This window comes from Cygnus olor, chromosome 25 (assembly GCF_009769625.2).
Source record: "Cygnus olor isolate bCygOlo1 chromosome 25, bCygOlo1.pri.v2, whole genome shotgun sequence".
Lineage (NCBI taxonomy): Eukaryota > Metazoa > Chordata > Aves > Anseriformes > Anatidae > Cygnus > Cygnus olor.
Genome location: NC_049193.1, coordinates 2,497,804 through 2,512,481, shown reverse-complemented (window position 1 = coordinate 2,512,481; position 14,678 = coordinate 2,497,804). Strand labels below are relative to the sequence as shown.

At 56.6% G+C, this 14,678-nt stretch overlaps 1 protein-coding gene across 1 annotated transcript; it reads left to right on the top strand.

Annotated features, from left to right (window-relative positions):
• The first annotated feature begins 5,870 nt into the window (after positions 1 to 5,870).
• On the top strand, positions 5,871 to 14,617 carry VAT1 (vesicle amine transport 1). The gene is made up of 6 exons (XM_040536857.1): positions 5,871 to 6,363; positions 7,711 to 7,918; positions 8,176 to 8,346; positions 8,430 to 8,519; positions 9,508 to 9,749; positions 10,238 to 14,617. The coding sequence occupies exons 1-6, from the start codon at positions 5,977 to 5,979 to the stop codon at positions 10,337 to 10,339; spliced, it is 1,200 nt and encodes a 399-aa protein (XP_040392791.1). The 5' UTR covers positions 5,871 to 5,976; the 3' UTR covers positions 10,340 to 14,617.
• The last annotated feature ends 61 nt before the right edge of the window (positions 14,618 to 14,678 follow it).

The window sequence follows — 14,678 nt, the reverse complement described above, 5'->3', positions numbered from 1 at the left end:
CGCCCCTTCGCAGGTCTGCGCCTTGGGGTGCACCCCCAGGACAGGGGCCAAGAGCAGAGCGGGGCTGAAGATGGGGTCTTAGTGCGGTCAGTGGGTCCCCCCCCGTATCATCCCATCCCAGAGCGAGCTGGGTGAGTCCGTCCTGGACCCGGACTCGCTCGGTTCAGCTCCCCACGGTGCTGCCTCCTGCAGGATTGCTCGCCCTCCGTTCCTCATCCTGCAGCATCTCGGTGCCTCCGAGCCCTCGGCGCTGTGATGGATGACTGTCACATGCGTGCTTCCTTCCACCCTCTCCAGGGAGAGGAGACCGTGCGGGTCTGTGTCACGGTTTGTAAGCCCTGTATAGGTTTGTTTGTTTGTTTTTGTTTTTCTTTTTTGGTCTTTGTGTGTGTGCGTGGTGCTCAGCTTTTACCTGGAGGAACGGAAATAAAAAGTTCACTGTGCTTGTGACCGCAGGTGTGTGTAGTCCCCAGGCCGATACCCTTTCATCTGAAAGCTTTTCACCACATTTCTCAGTAGGAATTCATTTTTTGCTTCCAACCCACAGATTACTGTGGCCCAGCTTCGGAGGAACCAGAAAACTTCCCCTGCCCTGAATATTCGGACTTTTGCAAACCCCCAGCCACATTTGCCTTCCCCTGGGGAGGGCAAACAGCTGAGAGCACCTTTTGCTCGGAGCCCCTTGGGGCAGGGTCACTGCTGTCCCATTTGGTGCCATGCACCTTTTGGCAGGAAACGCTTGCAAAATATCTGTTGGGGCAACCTCCAGTGCCGGTGTCAGCTTTCAGAGCGGGCTACGGAAAGAGAGACGTGCTGTGACTGTCACCACGGCTGGGGAGGCGACAGATGGCTCCGACACATTTGCTCCTGAAAATGCTCCTCCAGTGGCTGCATCCTGCCTTGCTGCTCCGTGCTCTCGGGGGGGGGGGGGGGGGGGGGGGGGTGTGAATGGCTGTTCCGAATTAAATCGATTGCGTTGTGTTCGTGTTGTTTCCTGGACGAGGAAACCAGTGACCTCCTCAGCACCAGGACTGGAAAAGGGCGCTGGGAGAAGCCACCCTTCACCCGCAGCCTGTGACAGCTTGGCCTTGTGCCTGCCTCAGAACCTGGCGCTACGCAGCTCTCCAAACTCTGCCCCTGATTTGAGCCGTGGGGAAGCAGGTGAATGGAACAAGCGAGGAATCCCCCGTACGCTGGCATATGGCCGTGACCCCTGGAGGATGCACGCACGTACCTGAGAGGTGCATGAGTGTCACCACTGAGGGCACAGGCAGAGCTCGTGCCCGTCACATTATTCATTAACGCTTTCTCTGCATTGTTATGGGGTTTCATAAATAACCACTTCTGTGCCATTCTTATGCCGCGCCGTCTTATTTCCACGGTGGAATTTTCCCTGGTGAGACTCTAAACCGGGACAGAAACAAGGGACACGCTTGAGCTTTAATTTCTCACGAGCTCTATTCTTAAGTGTCTTTTTGGTCCTGTGAAATATGTGAAAGAACGAGGAACTTGCCAGGCAAAACTGCAGCTTACCGCTAACTGTTAGCGCTCGGCAGCTAAATCAGCCGGTCCTGAATGGTGTGTTACCGGATGGCTTCCCCTGGAAGGTGAAGAGGTGGAGAAGCAAAGAGTTTGAACACACACAGCAAAAGATACAAATCAACAGCAATTAGAGAGGTTAAGAGAAAGAAAAAAAAAAAAAAAAGTGCCAGCCAAATCCCCTTTCATGTGTCCAGCCTGTTTACGTTCTGTGCTAGAATAATGCTGATCTGACTCACGGCTGGCATTAATGAAGTTTGCACCTCTGGGTGAGCAATTTAATTTATCTCAGCAAGCCAAAGCTCATTATAACAGTCCATAAATGCTATCAGATGAAAGCAGCATCCTTCAGCTATCTCAGGGATTAAAGCAAGGAGCCATTCAACTGACAAGGCTGCCACTGGAGAGACTGCAGTCGGAGCATGTGTGGTGCAGTCGGAGGAGACACAATACCTCAATTACTGCTGCGATTTATTTTTTTCTGGATCGAGGAAGTGACCTGGAGCCCCCAGCACGCCCCCCTGGACGTGAGCAGCCCCGTTCGCAGCGAGGTGGGGCGTGCTGGCCAAGGAATCGCCCGCTGATGGGTGCGCAGCGTGCCGGAGGCTCGAAGCCTGTAATTTTTAGGACTGTAATCGGCAGTAAGGTATCGGAAGGTTGGGGTTGCAGGAGGATCCTCACGCCACTGGCTGTCTCCAGGGGCTGTAGGAGAAGGGGACAAGAGGGGGGATTGCTCCGCGCACCCCCGGGGAGAGGAACCTGCTGCTTCCCCGGCCTCTGCTGGTGCATGGCAAGGTGCTGGAGCAGCCCCAGCGAAGGGAGCGGTGGCGTGGCGCTGGGAGGATTCCCTCAGCCTGCTGTCACTGCCGAGCGAAGTGACACCCGCCCAGCGTCGCTCAGCGCTCCACAATTGCCTCCATTGTCTCCGTGATCAAAACAGCAGCGCGGGAGCGGCGCCGGTGAGTGGCAGCTTCGTCTGGGGGCTTGTGGCGGATCTGCTCCACCTGCCGCGCTGCCTGTCGCATCTCCGTGTCACCGCCCGCCACGTCTCCGTGTCACTCCGTGTCACCGCCTGCCGTGGCGCAGCGCTCCCGCCACCGATGATGAAGCCAGGGGATCTCCTCTGTGGCTGCTGCTTTGTGCGTCCCAACCCACGGCGGGCACCGGTGAGCAGAAGGCAGAGCAGAGGCAAGAGGAGCCTCTGGAGGGCCCTACGCACCCCGAGAAATGCGCGCGGGGTCAACACGTGCTGTAGCTCCGGTGTGCCAAAGCGTACGGCCCTGCAGGCATCCCTCCGGGCCCCAGTGCCCTTTTGGGTCTGGCTGCAGCCCCCAGCCCCATTTCCAGCTCTGCTCTGAGCCCTTCACCTATGGCTGGGTTTGGAGCTGACCCGCACGGGGTCTCCGGCACCCTTGCTGGGAGAGGAATGGTTTTGGGGGATCTGCCCCCACTGGGGGCCTTTCTGGTGCCAAGACCACGGCTGTGGGGAGCCCTACACGCTAGCATCCCTCTGCCAGGCTGCCTTATCTCCTGCCCGCTGTGGTTCCTGTGTCCTTGAGAGCAAAGGAGAGGGATTGTTAGAGCCCTGCGTGAAAAGAAAGGGAGGTGGAACAAAGAGGCAGGCGGGCGGGCTCAGGGTGCAGGGGCATCCTGATCCTCGCTGGCTGAGAGGGGCTGGGGGAGGCAGCAGGGGGCTGTTGGAAAGCTCAGGGTGAGGCACAGGGCTGCTGAAACCCTCAGCACTCGGGAGGGAGGTGATGGGAGCAGCTTCCCAGGTGTCCAGTGCCTGTCTCCGGCCGTAAATCCCAAACCGACGCCGTTCGGAAGGGCCTGCATGTGGAGAACTTGCTGGAAAACGGGGTGGAGGAGGAGGGAGCACCAATTCCACCGGGAAAACTTGTAGGTTTTCTGGCTAACGCATCCCCTCAGCAGCCCACGCAAGCGTCCCGTCCCACAGCTCTGCAAGATTTGAGCTCTGCAGCTGCAGTCGCAGGCCAGCTCCTGCACGCAGAGCACCCAGAGCTGTGCCCCCCTCGCCTGCAGCTTGCATGCAGGGGGAAGGCTGCCACAGAAGAACACAAAGTTTACCGAATGAAGTAAGATTTGCAGGGAAAATGTGATTGAACCGAGCTGATAAGGAAAGATTGGCCTGGGAGCACAAAAGAGACAAAGGCAATGAGAGCAGCCTGCCCAAGCAGACTTGCCCATCTGCAAAAAATCTCTTTGTCTGCTTTACAGCTGCGTGCAGCTGGAGCAGCTGAGCAGGAGGGGAACCTGATTCCCAAATCCCACTGACTTCATCCAGCACCGGGCTTTTGGGGGTCATCCCCTCATCTCACGTGCCTCCGAAGGGCCTGGCAGGGACTCCCTCCTGGCCAGCTGGTCTCATCCTGACAACAGCGAAAATAAATCACCGACAGGAGAAAGGCTGGGAAAGCTCCCAGTGGGAGACAGGATTGGGCTTTGACCGCTTCTTCCTAACTTTGGGCCCGAGGGATGCCCAGACATCATGAATTCGGTCACATCTGCATTTCTCCGAGCCAAGACAGGGCACATAAAAGAGTAAAGTAACTTTCCAAGCTGCTCTGAGCTCTTGTCATGCAACGGGACGTGAGCCTCTTCCTCGCTCTCACTGCGGCTGCCCAAATACCAGTAAATATGCCACACGGCAGGACCAGATGATTTGCAGCCTGCTCCAGGCCTCTGGCTCTTTTCCTGCCTTTGTGCTCGGCTTCCTGAGCAGCCCCGTCCCAGGTCCCAGCCGCCCCCCGGCCCCACGCTGCCCCGCGGCCACCCAGCGCTGCAGGACGGGGCCACGGCCACGCAGAACCGCCGCTGGCCTCTGTCCTCAGCCGCCGAAGAGCGGGATTATTGTCGCAAACAAAGCCCCTGGAAGCACCGGGGTTTGCTCATCCGCCGCCAGGCCAAAGCCTTCCATCAAATCTGTCAGCGGTGCTGGGAGCGCCCTGCCCAAAGCGGGCGGTGCGCCCGAATTGCCTTGGCTGGGGAAATTCTGAAATTCTGGAGCAGCACAGAAACCTCCCACGTGCGTGTTTCGGTCCCCCGCGAGATGGTCTTTGTTTTCTTTTTGGGGGTGGATGTTCCTCTTTGTGCAGGCTCAAACCATCACCCCGGAGTGGTGACGGGTCGGGGGGACAAGGACGTGCTCGCCTGGCACATCCGACCGGGTCTGGCCACACGCTGCACACGCAGCCCTGCACTGCAGCAGCCACCGATGGCAACCCCAGGAGCTGGACATGCACACCCAGGCAGCGAATTCATGCAGAGGGTGGCTGCCTGCTGGCAGCTGCTCCACGAGCAGGAGGAGAGGCAGGAGCCATGGATCCAGCTTCACTCCCGGCCTCATTTATCCGCCTGGAGTCGCAGGACTGGAGCTGCACTCCTTCTCCTCCTCCTCCTCCTCCTCCTCCTCCTCCTCCTCCTCCTCCTCCTTCTCCTCCTCCTCCTCCTCCTCCTCGTCCGGGAGCCAGCCCGTGCCTCGTCTCCGACACCCGCAGCCATTTCAGGGCCGCGAGCAGGGAGCTGGTTACGAAACCTCCCTGGAAGTGACCTCAGTCAGTTTATCCACAATAAATCGCACGAGTAGCTCGGCGAGGCGGCACCCCGGCAGAACAGCCATTTCGAGCGGGGCTCCTGCAAAGCCGCAGTTTCTTTGCTTGAAAACAATCATTTAGCAGAAAAAGGGGGGTTTGGGGAGGAGGAGGAAGGAGGCAGGCAGGGAGCTGAGCCGCGGCTTTTTGCAGAGCTGCAGCCCCGCTGCTGCAGCCCCAGCCCCAGGGCGCTTTGGGGCTTTAAGCCGCAAACCGCGGCCGCTGCACGGCCGCAACCGGGGCTTTGCCACCGGGGACCCTGCCCCGGGAGGGACCGGGACGGCCCCGGGGACCGGCTGAGGGGAGGGGGGGGCGAACCGGGGCTGCGGCAAAGGGCGGGGGGGGCAGCACCGGGCTGCGGGGGGGCTGCAGGGACCGGGATCGGGACCTCGGGGGGGTAAAGGGGGGCTGCAGGGAGCGGTACCGAGACCTCGGGGGTTGAAGGGGGGCTGCCGGGACCGGCACCGGGACTGCGGGGGGGGTGAAGGGGGGCTGCAGGGACGGGCACCGAGACCTCGGGGGGGGTGAAGGGGGGCTACCGGGACTGGCCTCGGGACCGCAGTGGGGAAAGGGGAGGCTACCGGGACCGGCCACGGGACCTCGGGGGGGTGAAGGGGGGCTGCCAGAACCGGCACCGGGACCGCGGACAGCGCCTCCCCTCCGGCCCCGGCCCGGTTGAACGGGGCCCCGCCGCTCCGCCCCCGCCCCCGGCCCGCCCCCCCGGGCCGCGCCCCGTTCTCCGGCTTTTCCCCGCCCGCCGCCGCCGCCGCCGCCGCTGCCGCCGCCGCCGCCCCGGTTCCGCAGCTCGGCTCCGCTCCTCTCCGCCATGTCCACCGAGCCGGCCCCGGCCGCCGCAGCCCCCCCGGAGCAAGCCCCCGAGCCTCCGGTGGCGACACCGGCGGCGACGACGACGACGACGACGGCGACGACGACGACGACGACGAGCGGCGGCGGCAGCGGGGAGCCCCCGGAGCACCGGGCGCTGGTGCTGACGGGTTTCGGTGGCTACGAGAAGGTGAAGGTGCAGGCACGGCGGGGCGGCGGCCCCCGGCCCGGGGAGGTGTCGGTGCGTGTCCGTGCCTGCGGCCTCAATTTCGCCGACCTGCTGGCCCGCCAGGGGCTCTACGACCGCCTGCCGCCGCCGCCCGTCTGCCCCGGGATGGAGTGCGCCGGTACCGTCTGCGCCCTGGGGGATGGAGTCAGCGACCGCCAGGTGGGGAAGGGGCCCGGCTCCGGTCCTTCCCTTCCCTTCGGTCCCCACGGGTTGTGTGCGAGGCCCGGGAAGGGGCCCGGAGCTGCGGCACCGGTGGTGGGGCTGCGGTGGGGAGGGGGGGTTGGAGGGGGGGTCTCCCATCGTCTCCTGTCTCCGTTCATCACCTCCTGTCTCCCATCATCTCGTCTCCCCTCTCCCGTCGTCTCCCATCATCTGCCATCATCATCTCCCGTCTCCCATCATCTCCCATCATCGTCTCCCATCTCCCATCATCATCTCCCGTCTCCCATCATCTCCCATCTCCCGGTGCCACAGCCTGGATTTGTGCCCTGGGTGCCCACGAGAAGCATCCCAGCCTTCACTGAGGGGCTCCGGTTTGGGTTTGCTGGGCTCTGGCTGCTCGCAGCGCAGAAATCCTGCCCCGAAACCCTGCCCCAGTATTTGGGATGGCGAGAGCATTGCTGCCGGTCTGCCCTCACGGGGCCTTGAGGCCCCTGGGAGGCGATCCTGTGCCGAAGGGGCTGAGCTTTGCACGAATAACGCCTTCTCGACGCTGAGTAGCACAAAGGGCTGAAGCATGACCGTGCTATTTCTGCACGCCTTTGCTTCCTTTCGGACTACATGGACATACAAGGAAATGGCTCCAGCTTCTGAATAGGTGTCCAGTGTGCCCTGAGGGTGCTGAGTTCGTGGTGCTAGCAGCTGGCTGCCCACGGTGCTGGGGTTTGTGGCCGGTGAGCCTCCGGCTGCTGCCTTTCTAGAAAGTCCCAGGGCAGAGCAGCTCGCCCCGGGGGTCTCAGAGCATTGGGTCCCAGGGCTAGTGCAGTTACACCCCATCGAGATCCCTCTTGGATGCACCATTAGCAAAACAAAGTGCCTCAAAATCCCTTGTTTGTCAGGGACGATCCCCTCCTCTCCAGGAAAACATCTCGGTTTATTGCAGCGTGAATGCCAAACCCACACAACGAGGAGCCTTTCTGCTCGCTCTGTGGCTCTGCCTCTTGTCTGCTCGCCGATGCAGCTCCCTGGGTCTTTGCCGGTCTCCTTCCCACTGCACACTGAGCAGATGCTTCTTGCCCGGTGGGATAAGAGCAGCTTTTGGGGAAGCTTAGGCTTGAAGATTTATCTAAGGCTGGACATATTTATTTTTTTTCCAGGATAGATCCCGTTGTTGAAGCATTGCCCCAGGCATCATGCCTGTTGGCAGGCAGATCCTGCCGTGGGGTAGCAGAAATGGTCACAACAGTCAGTACTCAGCTTGGTCCTGGTGTAGCAAGAACAAAAGTAGGATGATTTCTGCTTGTTTTAAGCTCACTTCACACCTCCTTGCTGTCTGTTCGGTTTTAGGTTGGCGATAAGGTGATGGTCCTGGCCAGGTCCGGGCTCTGGCAAGAAGTCGTGAACGTGCCAGCCGGGCAGACGTTCCTGATGCCCGAGGGAATGAGCTTCGAGGAGGCGGCTGCTCTCCTCGTCAACTACATCACTGCCTACATGATCCTGTTTGACTTTGGGAACCTGAGACCCAACCAGAGTGTCCTCATCCACATGGCTGCAGGTCAGTTATCCTCGCCAGCCCATGCTGAGGCTCCTGGCATCAGCGTGCGGCTTCTTCACGGGGGCATGGGTGAAGCAGCAGAGAGCAGTGCTGGACCAGCAAAGCGTCACCTGCAGTCCCATTTCCCAGTAGCCTGGGTCAATCCTCACCAGCACACACCACAAGTCTTCCTCCCATCCAGGCAGAGCCTTCCTTCTGTCCAGGCAAAGCCTTCCTCCCATGTTTGCTTATAAGTCTTTCTCTTCGCTGGTTTTCAGGTGGCGTGGGAACTGCTGCCATCCAGCTGTGCAAGACGGTAGAAAACGTCACCATTTTCGGCACAGCATCCGCTTCCAAGCACGACTCGCTCAAGGAGAGCGGGGTCGCCCACCCCATTGACTATAGGACGATGGATTATGCAGAGGAGGTCCGGAAAATCTCTCCCAAAGGTACCGTGTGGTGGAGGACTTCTCCAACAGCCCCGCACTCCTTTCAGGCACAAAGACCTCCAGCTGCTCTCTCTTCCCTCTAGGTGTGGACATTGTCCTGGACCCCCTGGGCGGATCCGACACATCCAAAGCATTTCACCTGTTGAAACCAATGGGCAAACTCATCACTTACGGTGAGTGTGAGCAGCGTGTCCCAGCCCCAGCTCTGGTGCGGGTGGGTGCGCGTCTGCTCTGCTCCGTTCCTGGGTGTGGGGCCACGAGGGAGCAGCACGGGTGCTGCCAGCTGCCTCTGTCGTAGTTCTGTGGTTTTCACAAAGGTTTTTAGGATGTTTCGCCTGGGTGAGGCACTGACCCGTGTCCCGAGGGCTGCGGACACAGGCTCCAGCTCTCTTCCCTTCCATGGTGAGATCTCTCCTCGAGTATGAGCCAGTGCCTGCAGGGGAAACTGGAATGTCCCCACGGAGGAACCCTGGCACAGCTGCTTTGTCCAGGCTGATTAATGCTCAGCATTAATAGAGCCTTGCTTTTTTTTTTTTCTTCTAGAGGATGTGTGGGTGATGAGGTTTGAGGCTACTGAATACTTATCCCTCCATTCCCCAGCCCTGAAACACTGCGATTTTGTCCCTGGAGACAAAGCCCTCACACAGCCCCCAGTGGGATTCCAGACACTTGCGGCAGTGTGCTGCCTCTGTCCCGGCCCTTGCAGCGTGTGGCTTCCCTGGGGGAGCCTGGCTGTAGGAGAGGGGGAATGCTGTCCCACCAGCCTGCCTGGGACTTGTAACCCCCTCTTGCCTCTGCCAGGGCTCCAGCCTAGCTGCACTGCTGCTGCCCTCCTAAGATTTATGGTCAGAATTTTTGGGTAGACCTGCGTGGTGCCAGGAGATGGACTCGATGATCCTTACGGGTCCCTTCCAACTCGGGGTATTCTATAATTCTATGACTTCTAGGATTTTGCAATATATGGGTGCTGATGCTCCAAATCTTGCACATCCTGAGCCCAAAGCGGGGACCTGCTTTCACTGAAATTATTGGGCAGCTCCTGATGTGATCCAGTTCCCAGCACTGCCCCCAGCACCATATCCTGTGCTCCCCTGGCTATTGCCTGAGCTGCCTCTCGTGTTGCGTTGACCCCAGTTCATCCGTGGCTTGTCTTCTCTTTAGGGGTAGCAAACCTGCTCACTGGGCAGAAGAAGAACCTCATGGCCATGGCCAAAACCTGGTGGAACCAATTCAGCATCAACGCCCTGCAGCTCCTACACCAAAACAAGGCTGTGTGCGGCTACCACCTCGGCTACATGGATGAAGAATACGAGCTCATCGGAGGAGTGGTAGCCAAGCTGATTAGCCTGTACAATCAAGGCAAGATCAAGCCCAAAATAGACTCTGTATGGCCCTTTGATCAGGTGAGTCGTAGCTAATATACGGACTGACAAAAAGCCTGGGGTGGTTGCTTTCTGCACAGGGCGCTCTGCTTGAGGCTGAGCACCTTTTCCGTGGGGGCTGAGCGGTTCCAACAGCCATCTGTCCTCAGATGTTCAGCGCCCTTTTAAGAGCTTAAAGTGGCTGGGCTCTTCTGCTCCAGTGCACGGAGCTGGGCAATGCCAGACAGCGTCCCCGCGGACCAGGGCAGGTGCTCAGCTGCACTCTGCGGGCAGCAGCAGCCGTGGAGGGATGGGGTTGTGCACCGGGCTGCAAACCACCCCGAGTCTGCCCCCTGTAATTACGCCGACAGCTGGGGAGGTTGCTGCTGCCCCTCTGCAAGTGAAGGAGAGCCCTGGCAATAAAGTACAATGGCTTTTTTTTCAGCTGCAAGGGGGCTGTGGGGGCGCAGGAGGCGTATGGCTGCTCCACATGAGGGCTGCGGGTCTCACGGGACTCCCCTCGTTTGCAGGTGGCAGATGCCATGAGGCAGATGCAAGAGAAGAAGAATGTTGGAAAGGTCATCCTGGTTCCCGAAGCACCCAAGGAAGAGTCCAAAAAAGAGGAGAACTAAGGAGGAAAGAGATGTGTGCAGATTGTGAATTCATGGTTTAACTCCCTGCTCTCTTTGGGACCTGGAAATGGACAGATCAGTAGCTTCCTTCTTCACCAGTACAAGAACATCGTGCTTAACGTTCAGATGAGGTTTGCTTGCTCTCGTTGTGACTGACCCTTCACCAGATATGCCTCCTGCCCTAGCTCTCTGTTTTGAAGCCTGATTATTTCATACATTTCTCTAATCACTTGTTTCCATGCTGAAATCCCAAACTAATCCTATTTTTTCCCCTGGCAGCACAGTCAAAGCTTCCGGGCAGTTGGTGATTAGCAGCTGCATAGGCTGTCACTGTGAAGATGCAAAATGCTATAGCGACTGCCAAGCAGCTCCACAAAAACCCAGCCCGTGTTGAAGCATTTGCACCGTCACCTTTGAGAAGCATTTCAATAGGAGAGTGGGCAGACTGAGGATGTTTCTTAAACAGTCACAGGAAAAGCGTGGCTGCCCTAGTTTAATTCTAGCTCTGGCTACTCCTCTGTTCACACTAACCCTGCTTTCTCCCCTCTGCTGGCCTCTAACACCAGTCAGATAGTAGCAGTTGCCTTTGCCTTGTAAATAACTCTGGCGTTTTGGAGTCTATAGCATATTGCACTTAATTTGCAGTCACTTCTTTGTGCAGGCAACAAATAATCCGACGGGCTGGGCTGGTCTCTGAATACAGAGGAGAAGTTTCAGTTGGGTAACTTGATCTTGTCCATTTTCTGCTTCCAAACTGTACAGGGAGATCTAAACTGTGTCTGATTTTTTTAGAGACCATAAGGACTCAACTGTGTCTCAAATGACTGGAACAATTGATGTTGGCTCTGTGCTTTATTAATGTTGGGCTCCAAGTTGGTATTGTTAAGGCTAAACTTCACCCTCGTGTTTTGTATTTCCAAGGGCTGCAGTGTTGAATCAGACTTCAGCAAGATGGGAACAAATAAGCCCCTGTTAATGCTTGCTTTGTGCCGTGCCCTGTGCGCTGGGGAGAGCTGCAGTTTGGGAAGTAACTTGCAAGAACCAAGGCTGCTGCACAGGGCTCGGCGCTGGCTCCTCGTGTGCCACATCACCCCAGGAAGCTGTCACTGAGTTACAAGTGTAGGTGGCAAAGTGTCCAGCTCTGTCAAGCCTCTTGGCTTGGGCATCTGGAACAGTTTAAATCACGCTTTCCCTTCTCTGCTAGTGAGCTCTTAAGACATCCTCTAACCACCTCTCACCTCGTGGGTCGGTGCTGCAGTAGGGTTTGACTCCTCTTCCCCTGGAGCTGCAAGTCTCGGGACCCATCCAGCACTGAGGCTTTAGGAACTGCCTGGGGTTTCCTCCCAGACCAGCTCTCAGCTTCTCTTCCTCTTTTCTTTCTTCATTATGTTTGGAAATGGAGCTGTGCAGACACCCAAGCCTAGCTCTGCGAGCACTCGTGTCCTGGGTGGTGCCCCCGTTTCCTGCCCTGCCCAGCCCCGAGTGACCGTGGTGCTGCTTGTGCTTGCTTCAGCAGCCGGAGGCTTTGCCACGGGTTGTAGGTCCTGCAGGGCTTTAGGCTCCCTTTGGGATTTTAAAAGGTAAGCCTGAGGGCACCGAGGAGAGCTGCCTATTGTCGGCGAGCTCAGGCTCCAAGAGCAAAGGCTGGCTGCTCCGTGTCCCGCTTATCCTGACTCCGGAGAAGGAAGGAGCTGCACGGGCAAAGGGACCCACTTGGGAAGCCCCTTGGCTGCTGGAGAGCAAACACTGGCAGGGAGCGAGGGGTCCTGGGCAGGTTCAGTGTATGGCTTCTTCCTCTGCCTGCTCTTCCTCCCCTCCAGTGCTCCTCGCTGTCTGTGCAGCTTGTTTTCAGGTGCTTGGGCTCCGTCCCTTGGTCCGGTGCATACTAAAAATGCGTAGGCAGAGACCCCAGGGGACTTGTTTCGGCTAGCTTTAAGACAACCCCGTTCCCTATGGCCTCGGGGAAGGGCTGGAGCCCAGGCACAGGCGCTTGTTCCATCTCTTGCAGGTGATAAGCGAACTCCACAGGCATGGTGGCATGAAATTCAGAAGCACAACTTGTAACCTTTCTGAATCCAGAATCTTGCTGCTTCTCCTTTCAACCTGCCCCTCTCATGCTAATTTAGATCCGATCCGACAGTGTCTAATGCTGCTTTACCAGGTCTGCCAACACAACGGCTGGCTAAATCGCTGCAGTGGGAAGTCTGGACCTGTTCCTCCGTGAAACCTGACTTCACCTTGGTGAGAGCAGCGTGTTCGAAGGGCACACAACGCTGCAAATCTGCAGGTCCTGCGCAATTGTAAAGGGGAAAGCTGTCAAATTGTGGTTTACTGTAACGTCCTCTCCTTGCTTTACTTTCAGCCAAGAGCGTGCTCAGTGCCTTACTTGGATGGCCTTGGATTAAGGCAACACAGCAAGGGTGTCACGGTCCACTCCCTCCCGATAGAATGTGGAGGAGGCGAGTGGGAGTTTTGCAGCTTGCTGTAGGGCTGCTCTGCCTTGCTGCCTTGCGATACACCACGGAGCAGAATCTCGGTGCCTTCTTCTGCATGCCCGTAAGGACTGGGAAGTCACCAGAGCCTTTTCTCTTCTGGCCTTTCAAAGTATTGCCAAAAAAAAAAAACACAAACAAACCCTGATTCTGATCCTCGCTAGCTCTGTTTCGTGAACACCAGTGTTATAGTGTGACTTAGTGTGGACGTGACGCTCCCTTTGCCCGTCTCACGGGCTGTGCAGGGCTCTCCTGGACGCCTGTGCTCCTGCAGCCAAAATTGCTGCTCTAAAGCAGCCGTAGAGGTCTCCCCCAGGGTGGCCATTTGGCTCAGAGCCGGGTCCTGGAGTGAGGCTTTATCAGCTGGCACTGCCTTGGCTTCCTGGAAACAATCAGGGCTCCTTGTGCTCGTAAGGGAGCTGCTAATGTATTTTCTACCTGCGAATTCCTGAAGCTCTTATCAGGGTGTGAGTGCTAAGCAATTGCTATGGCCTTCTGGTAGAGTTTAGCACCGTTTTGTGTCCCTCAGTAGCAACAATGTTTTCTACAGAAAGACCAAGATTAAATGTAACCTTGCTCTTCACTGCCTCACTGATTAATGCTCTGTTTTTTGTTCGTTTGTTTTTCAGTAGTAGTCTTTACTTTTACTTTTTTTTTTTTTTTTTTTAACGGATAAGCATTTTATGGGCCAATAACCTGTGTAAAACAACTTCAAGTGTCTTAATGCATTAAAGTTAACCAGCAGGTTTGTATACTAAGGACCAAAGCAAAACAAAACAAACAAAAACCCAGGCTGAAAAATCGTTCCACTGAATGTTGCTTAACTGTTTAGGGCAAAAAAAAAAAAAAAGAAGTCATACTATCAAGGAAATTGGAGTTTACTGTGCTTAGATTGTGTGTGCCGTTCCTGCAATCAGAAGTGCAATTCAGTGTTTATTTACTGCTCGTCTGACCCAAAGGTTGTGCCATGAGGAGAGGAGTCCAGGCAAAAAAATGTGAGTAATGAGGACTTAAGTGTAGGACAGGCTCCCCTGGCCCTGGCAGGGATGTCTGTCCACGTGCCACTCCAATGTCCTTGCTGTAGTCGCCTTCCCAGACTGATACTTTTGGTCTTGGGGGAAAAAATGCAACTCCTTTGCTATCACCAGGCAGCTTCTGTCACATTTCCGACTTTCGGTTTCTCTCAAGCTCGTGTTGCATGTGAAGGGTAGAAGAAGGAAAGCAGCCTCAGCTTGCACGGAGGAGCGTGACCCCCTGCTAAGTGCTTTAGGAGGGGGGGTGAGGAGCTTAGCGGTATATTTCATTTTGGCCACCTGTATTAAACTAAAAGTGAGTGACTAGCGGCAAGAAAGAGGCACTGTGAGCCTCAGGCTTTAATCAGTGCAGGATGCTGGCCACTCTCAGCTGCTATCATAGGTGTAAAACCACTGTTGCCTAATGAAGTCTCTGGTGTGTGAAGCCCTGGTGATGGCAAAGCGTGGCTGGCAAGTAGTACATGAGCGTGATGTGAAACGCATTAGACTCTGAGCCTCTTACAACATATGGTCTGGTCTGTACTGTCTGAGTTGTGTTGACTTGCAGATATGTGATATGAGTGATGCTCACCCTACAGACACTTGGAAAAATCTTTGTTTAAAAAAATATATTCCGCTTTGTGCGTGTAACCAAGTTGGACAGAAAGCAAGTGTGCCAATGCTGTTTACATGACTATAATGTGTAATGCTCCTCTGTCTAATGTTACCATATGCCTTATGTGTTTCAAATGTTAATTAAAAGCATAACAAAACTCTCAGTGGCATGCTGCTCAGTCTTCTGCCAGAACGATCCCTCTGTCCTCAGCTCAGCCT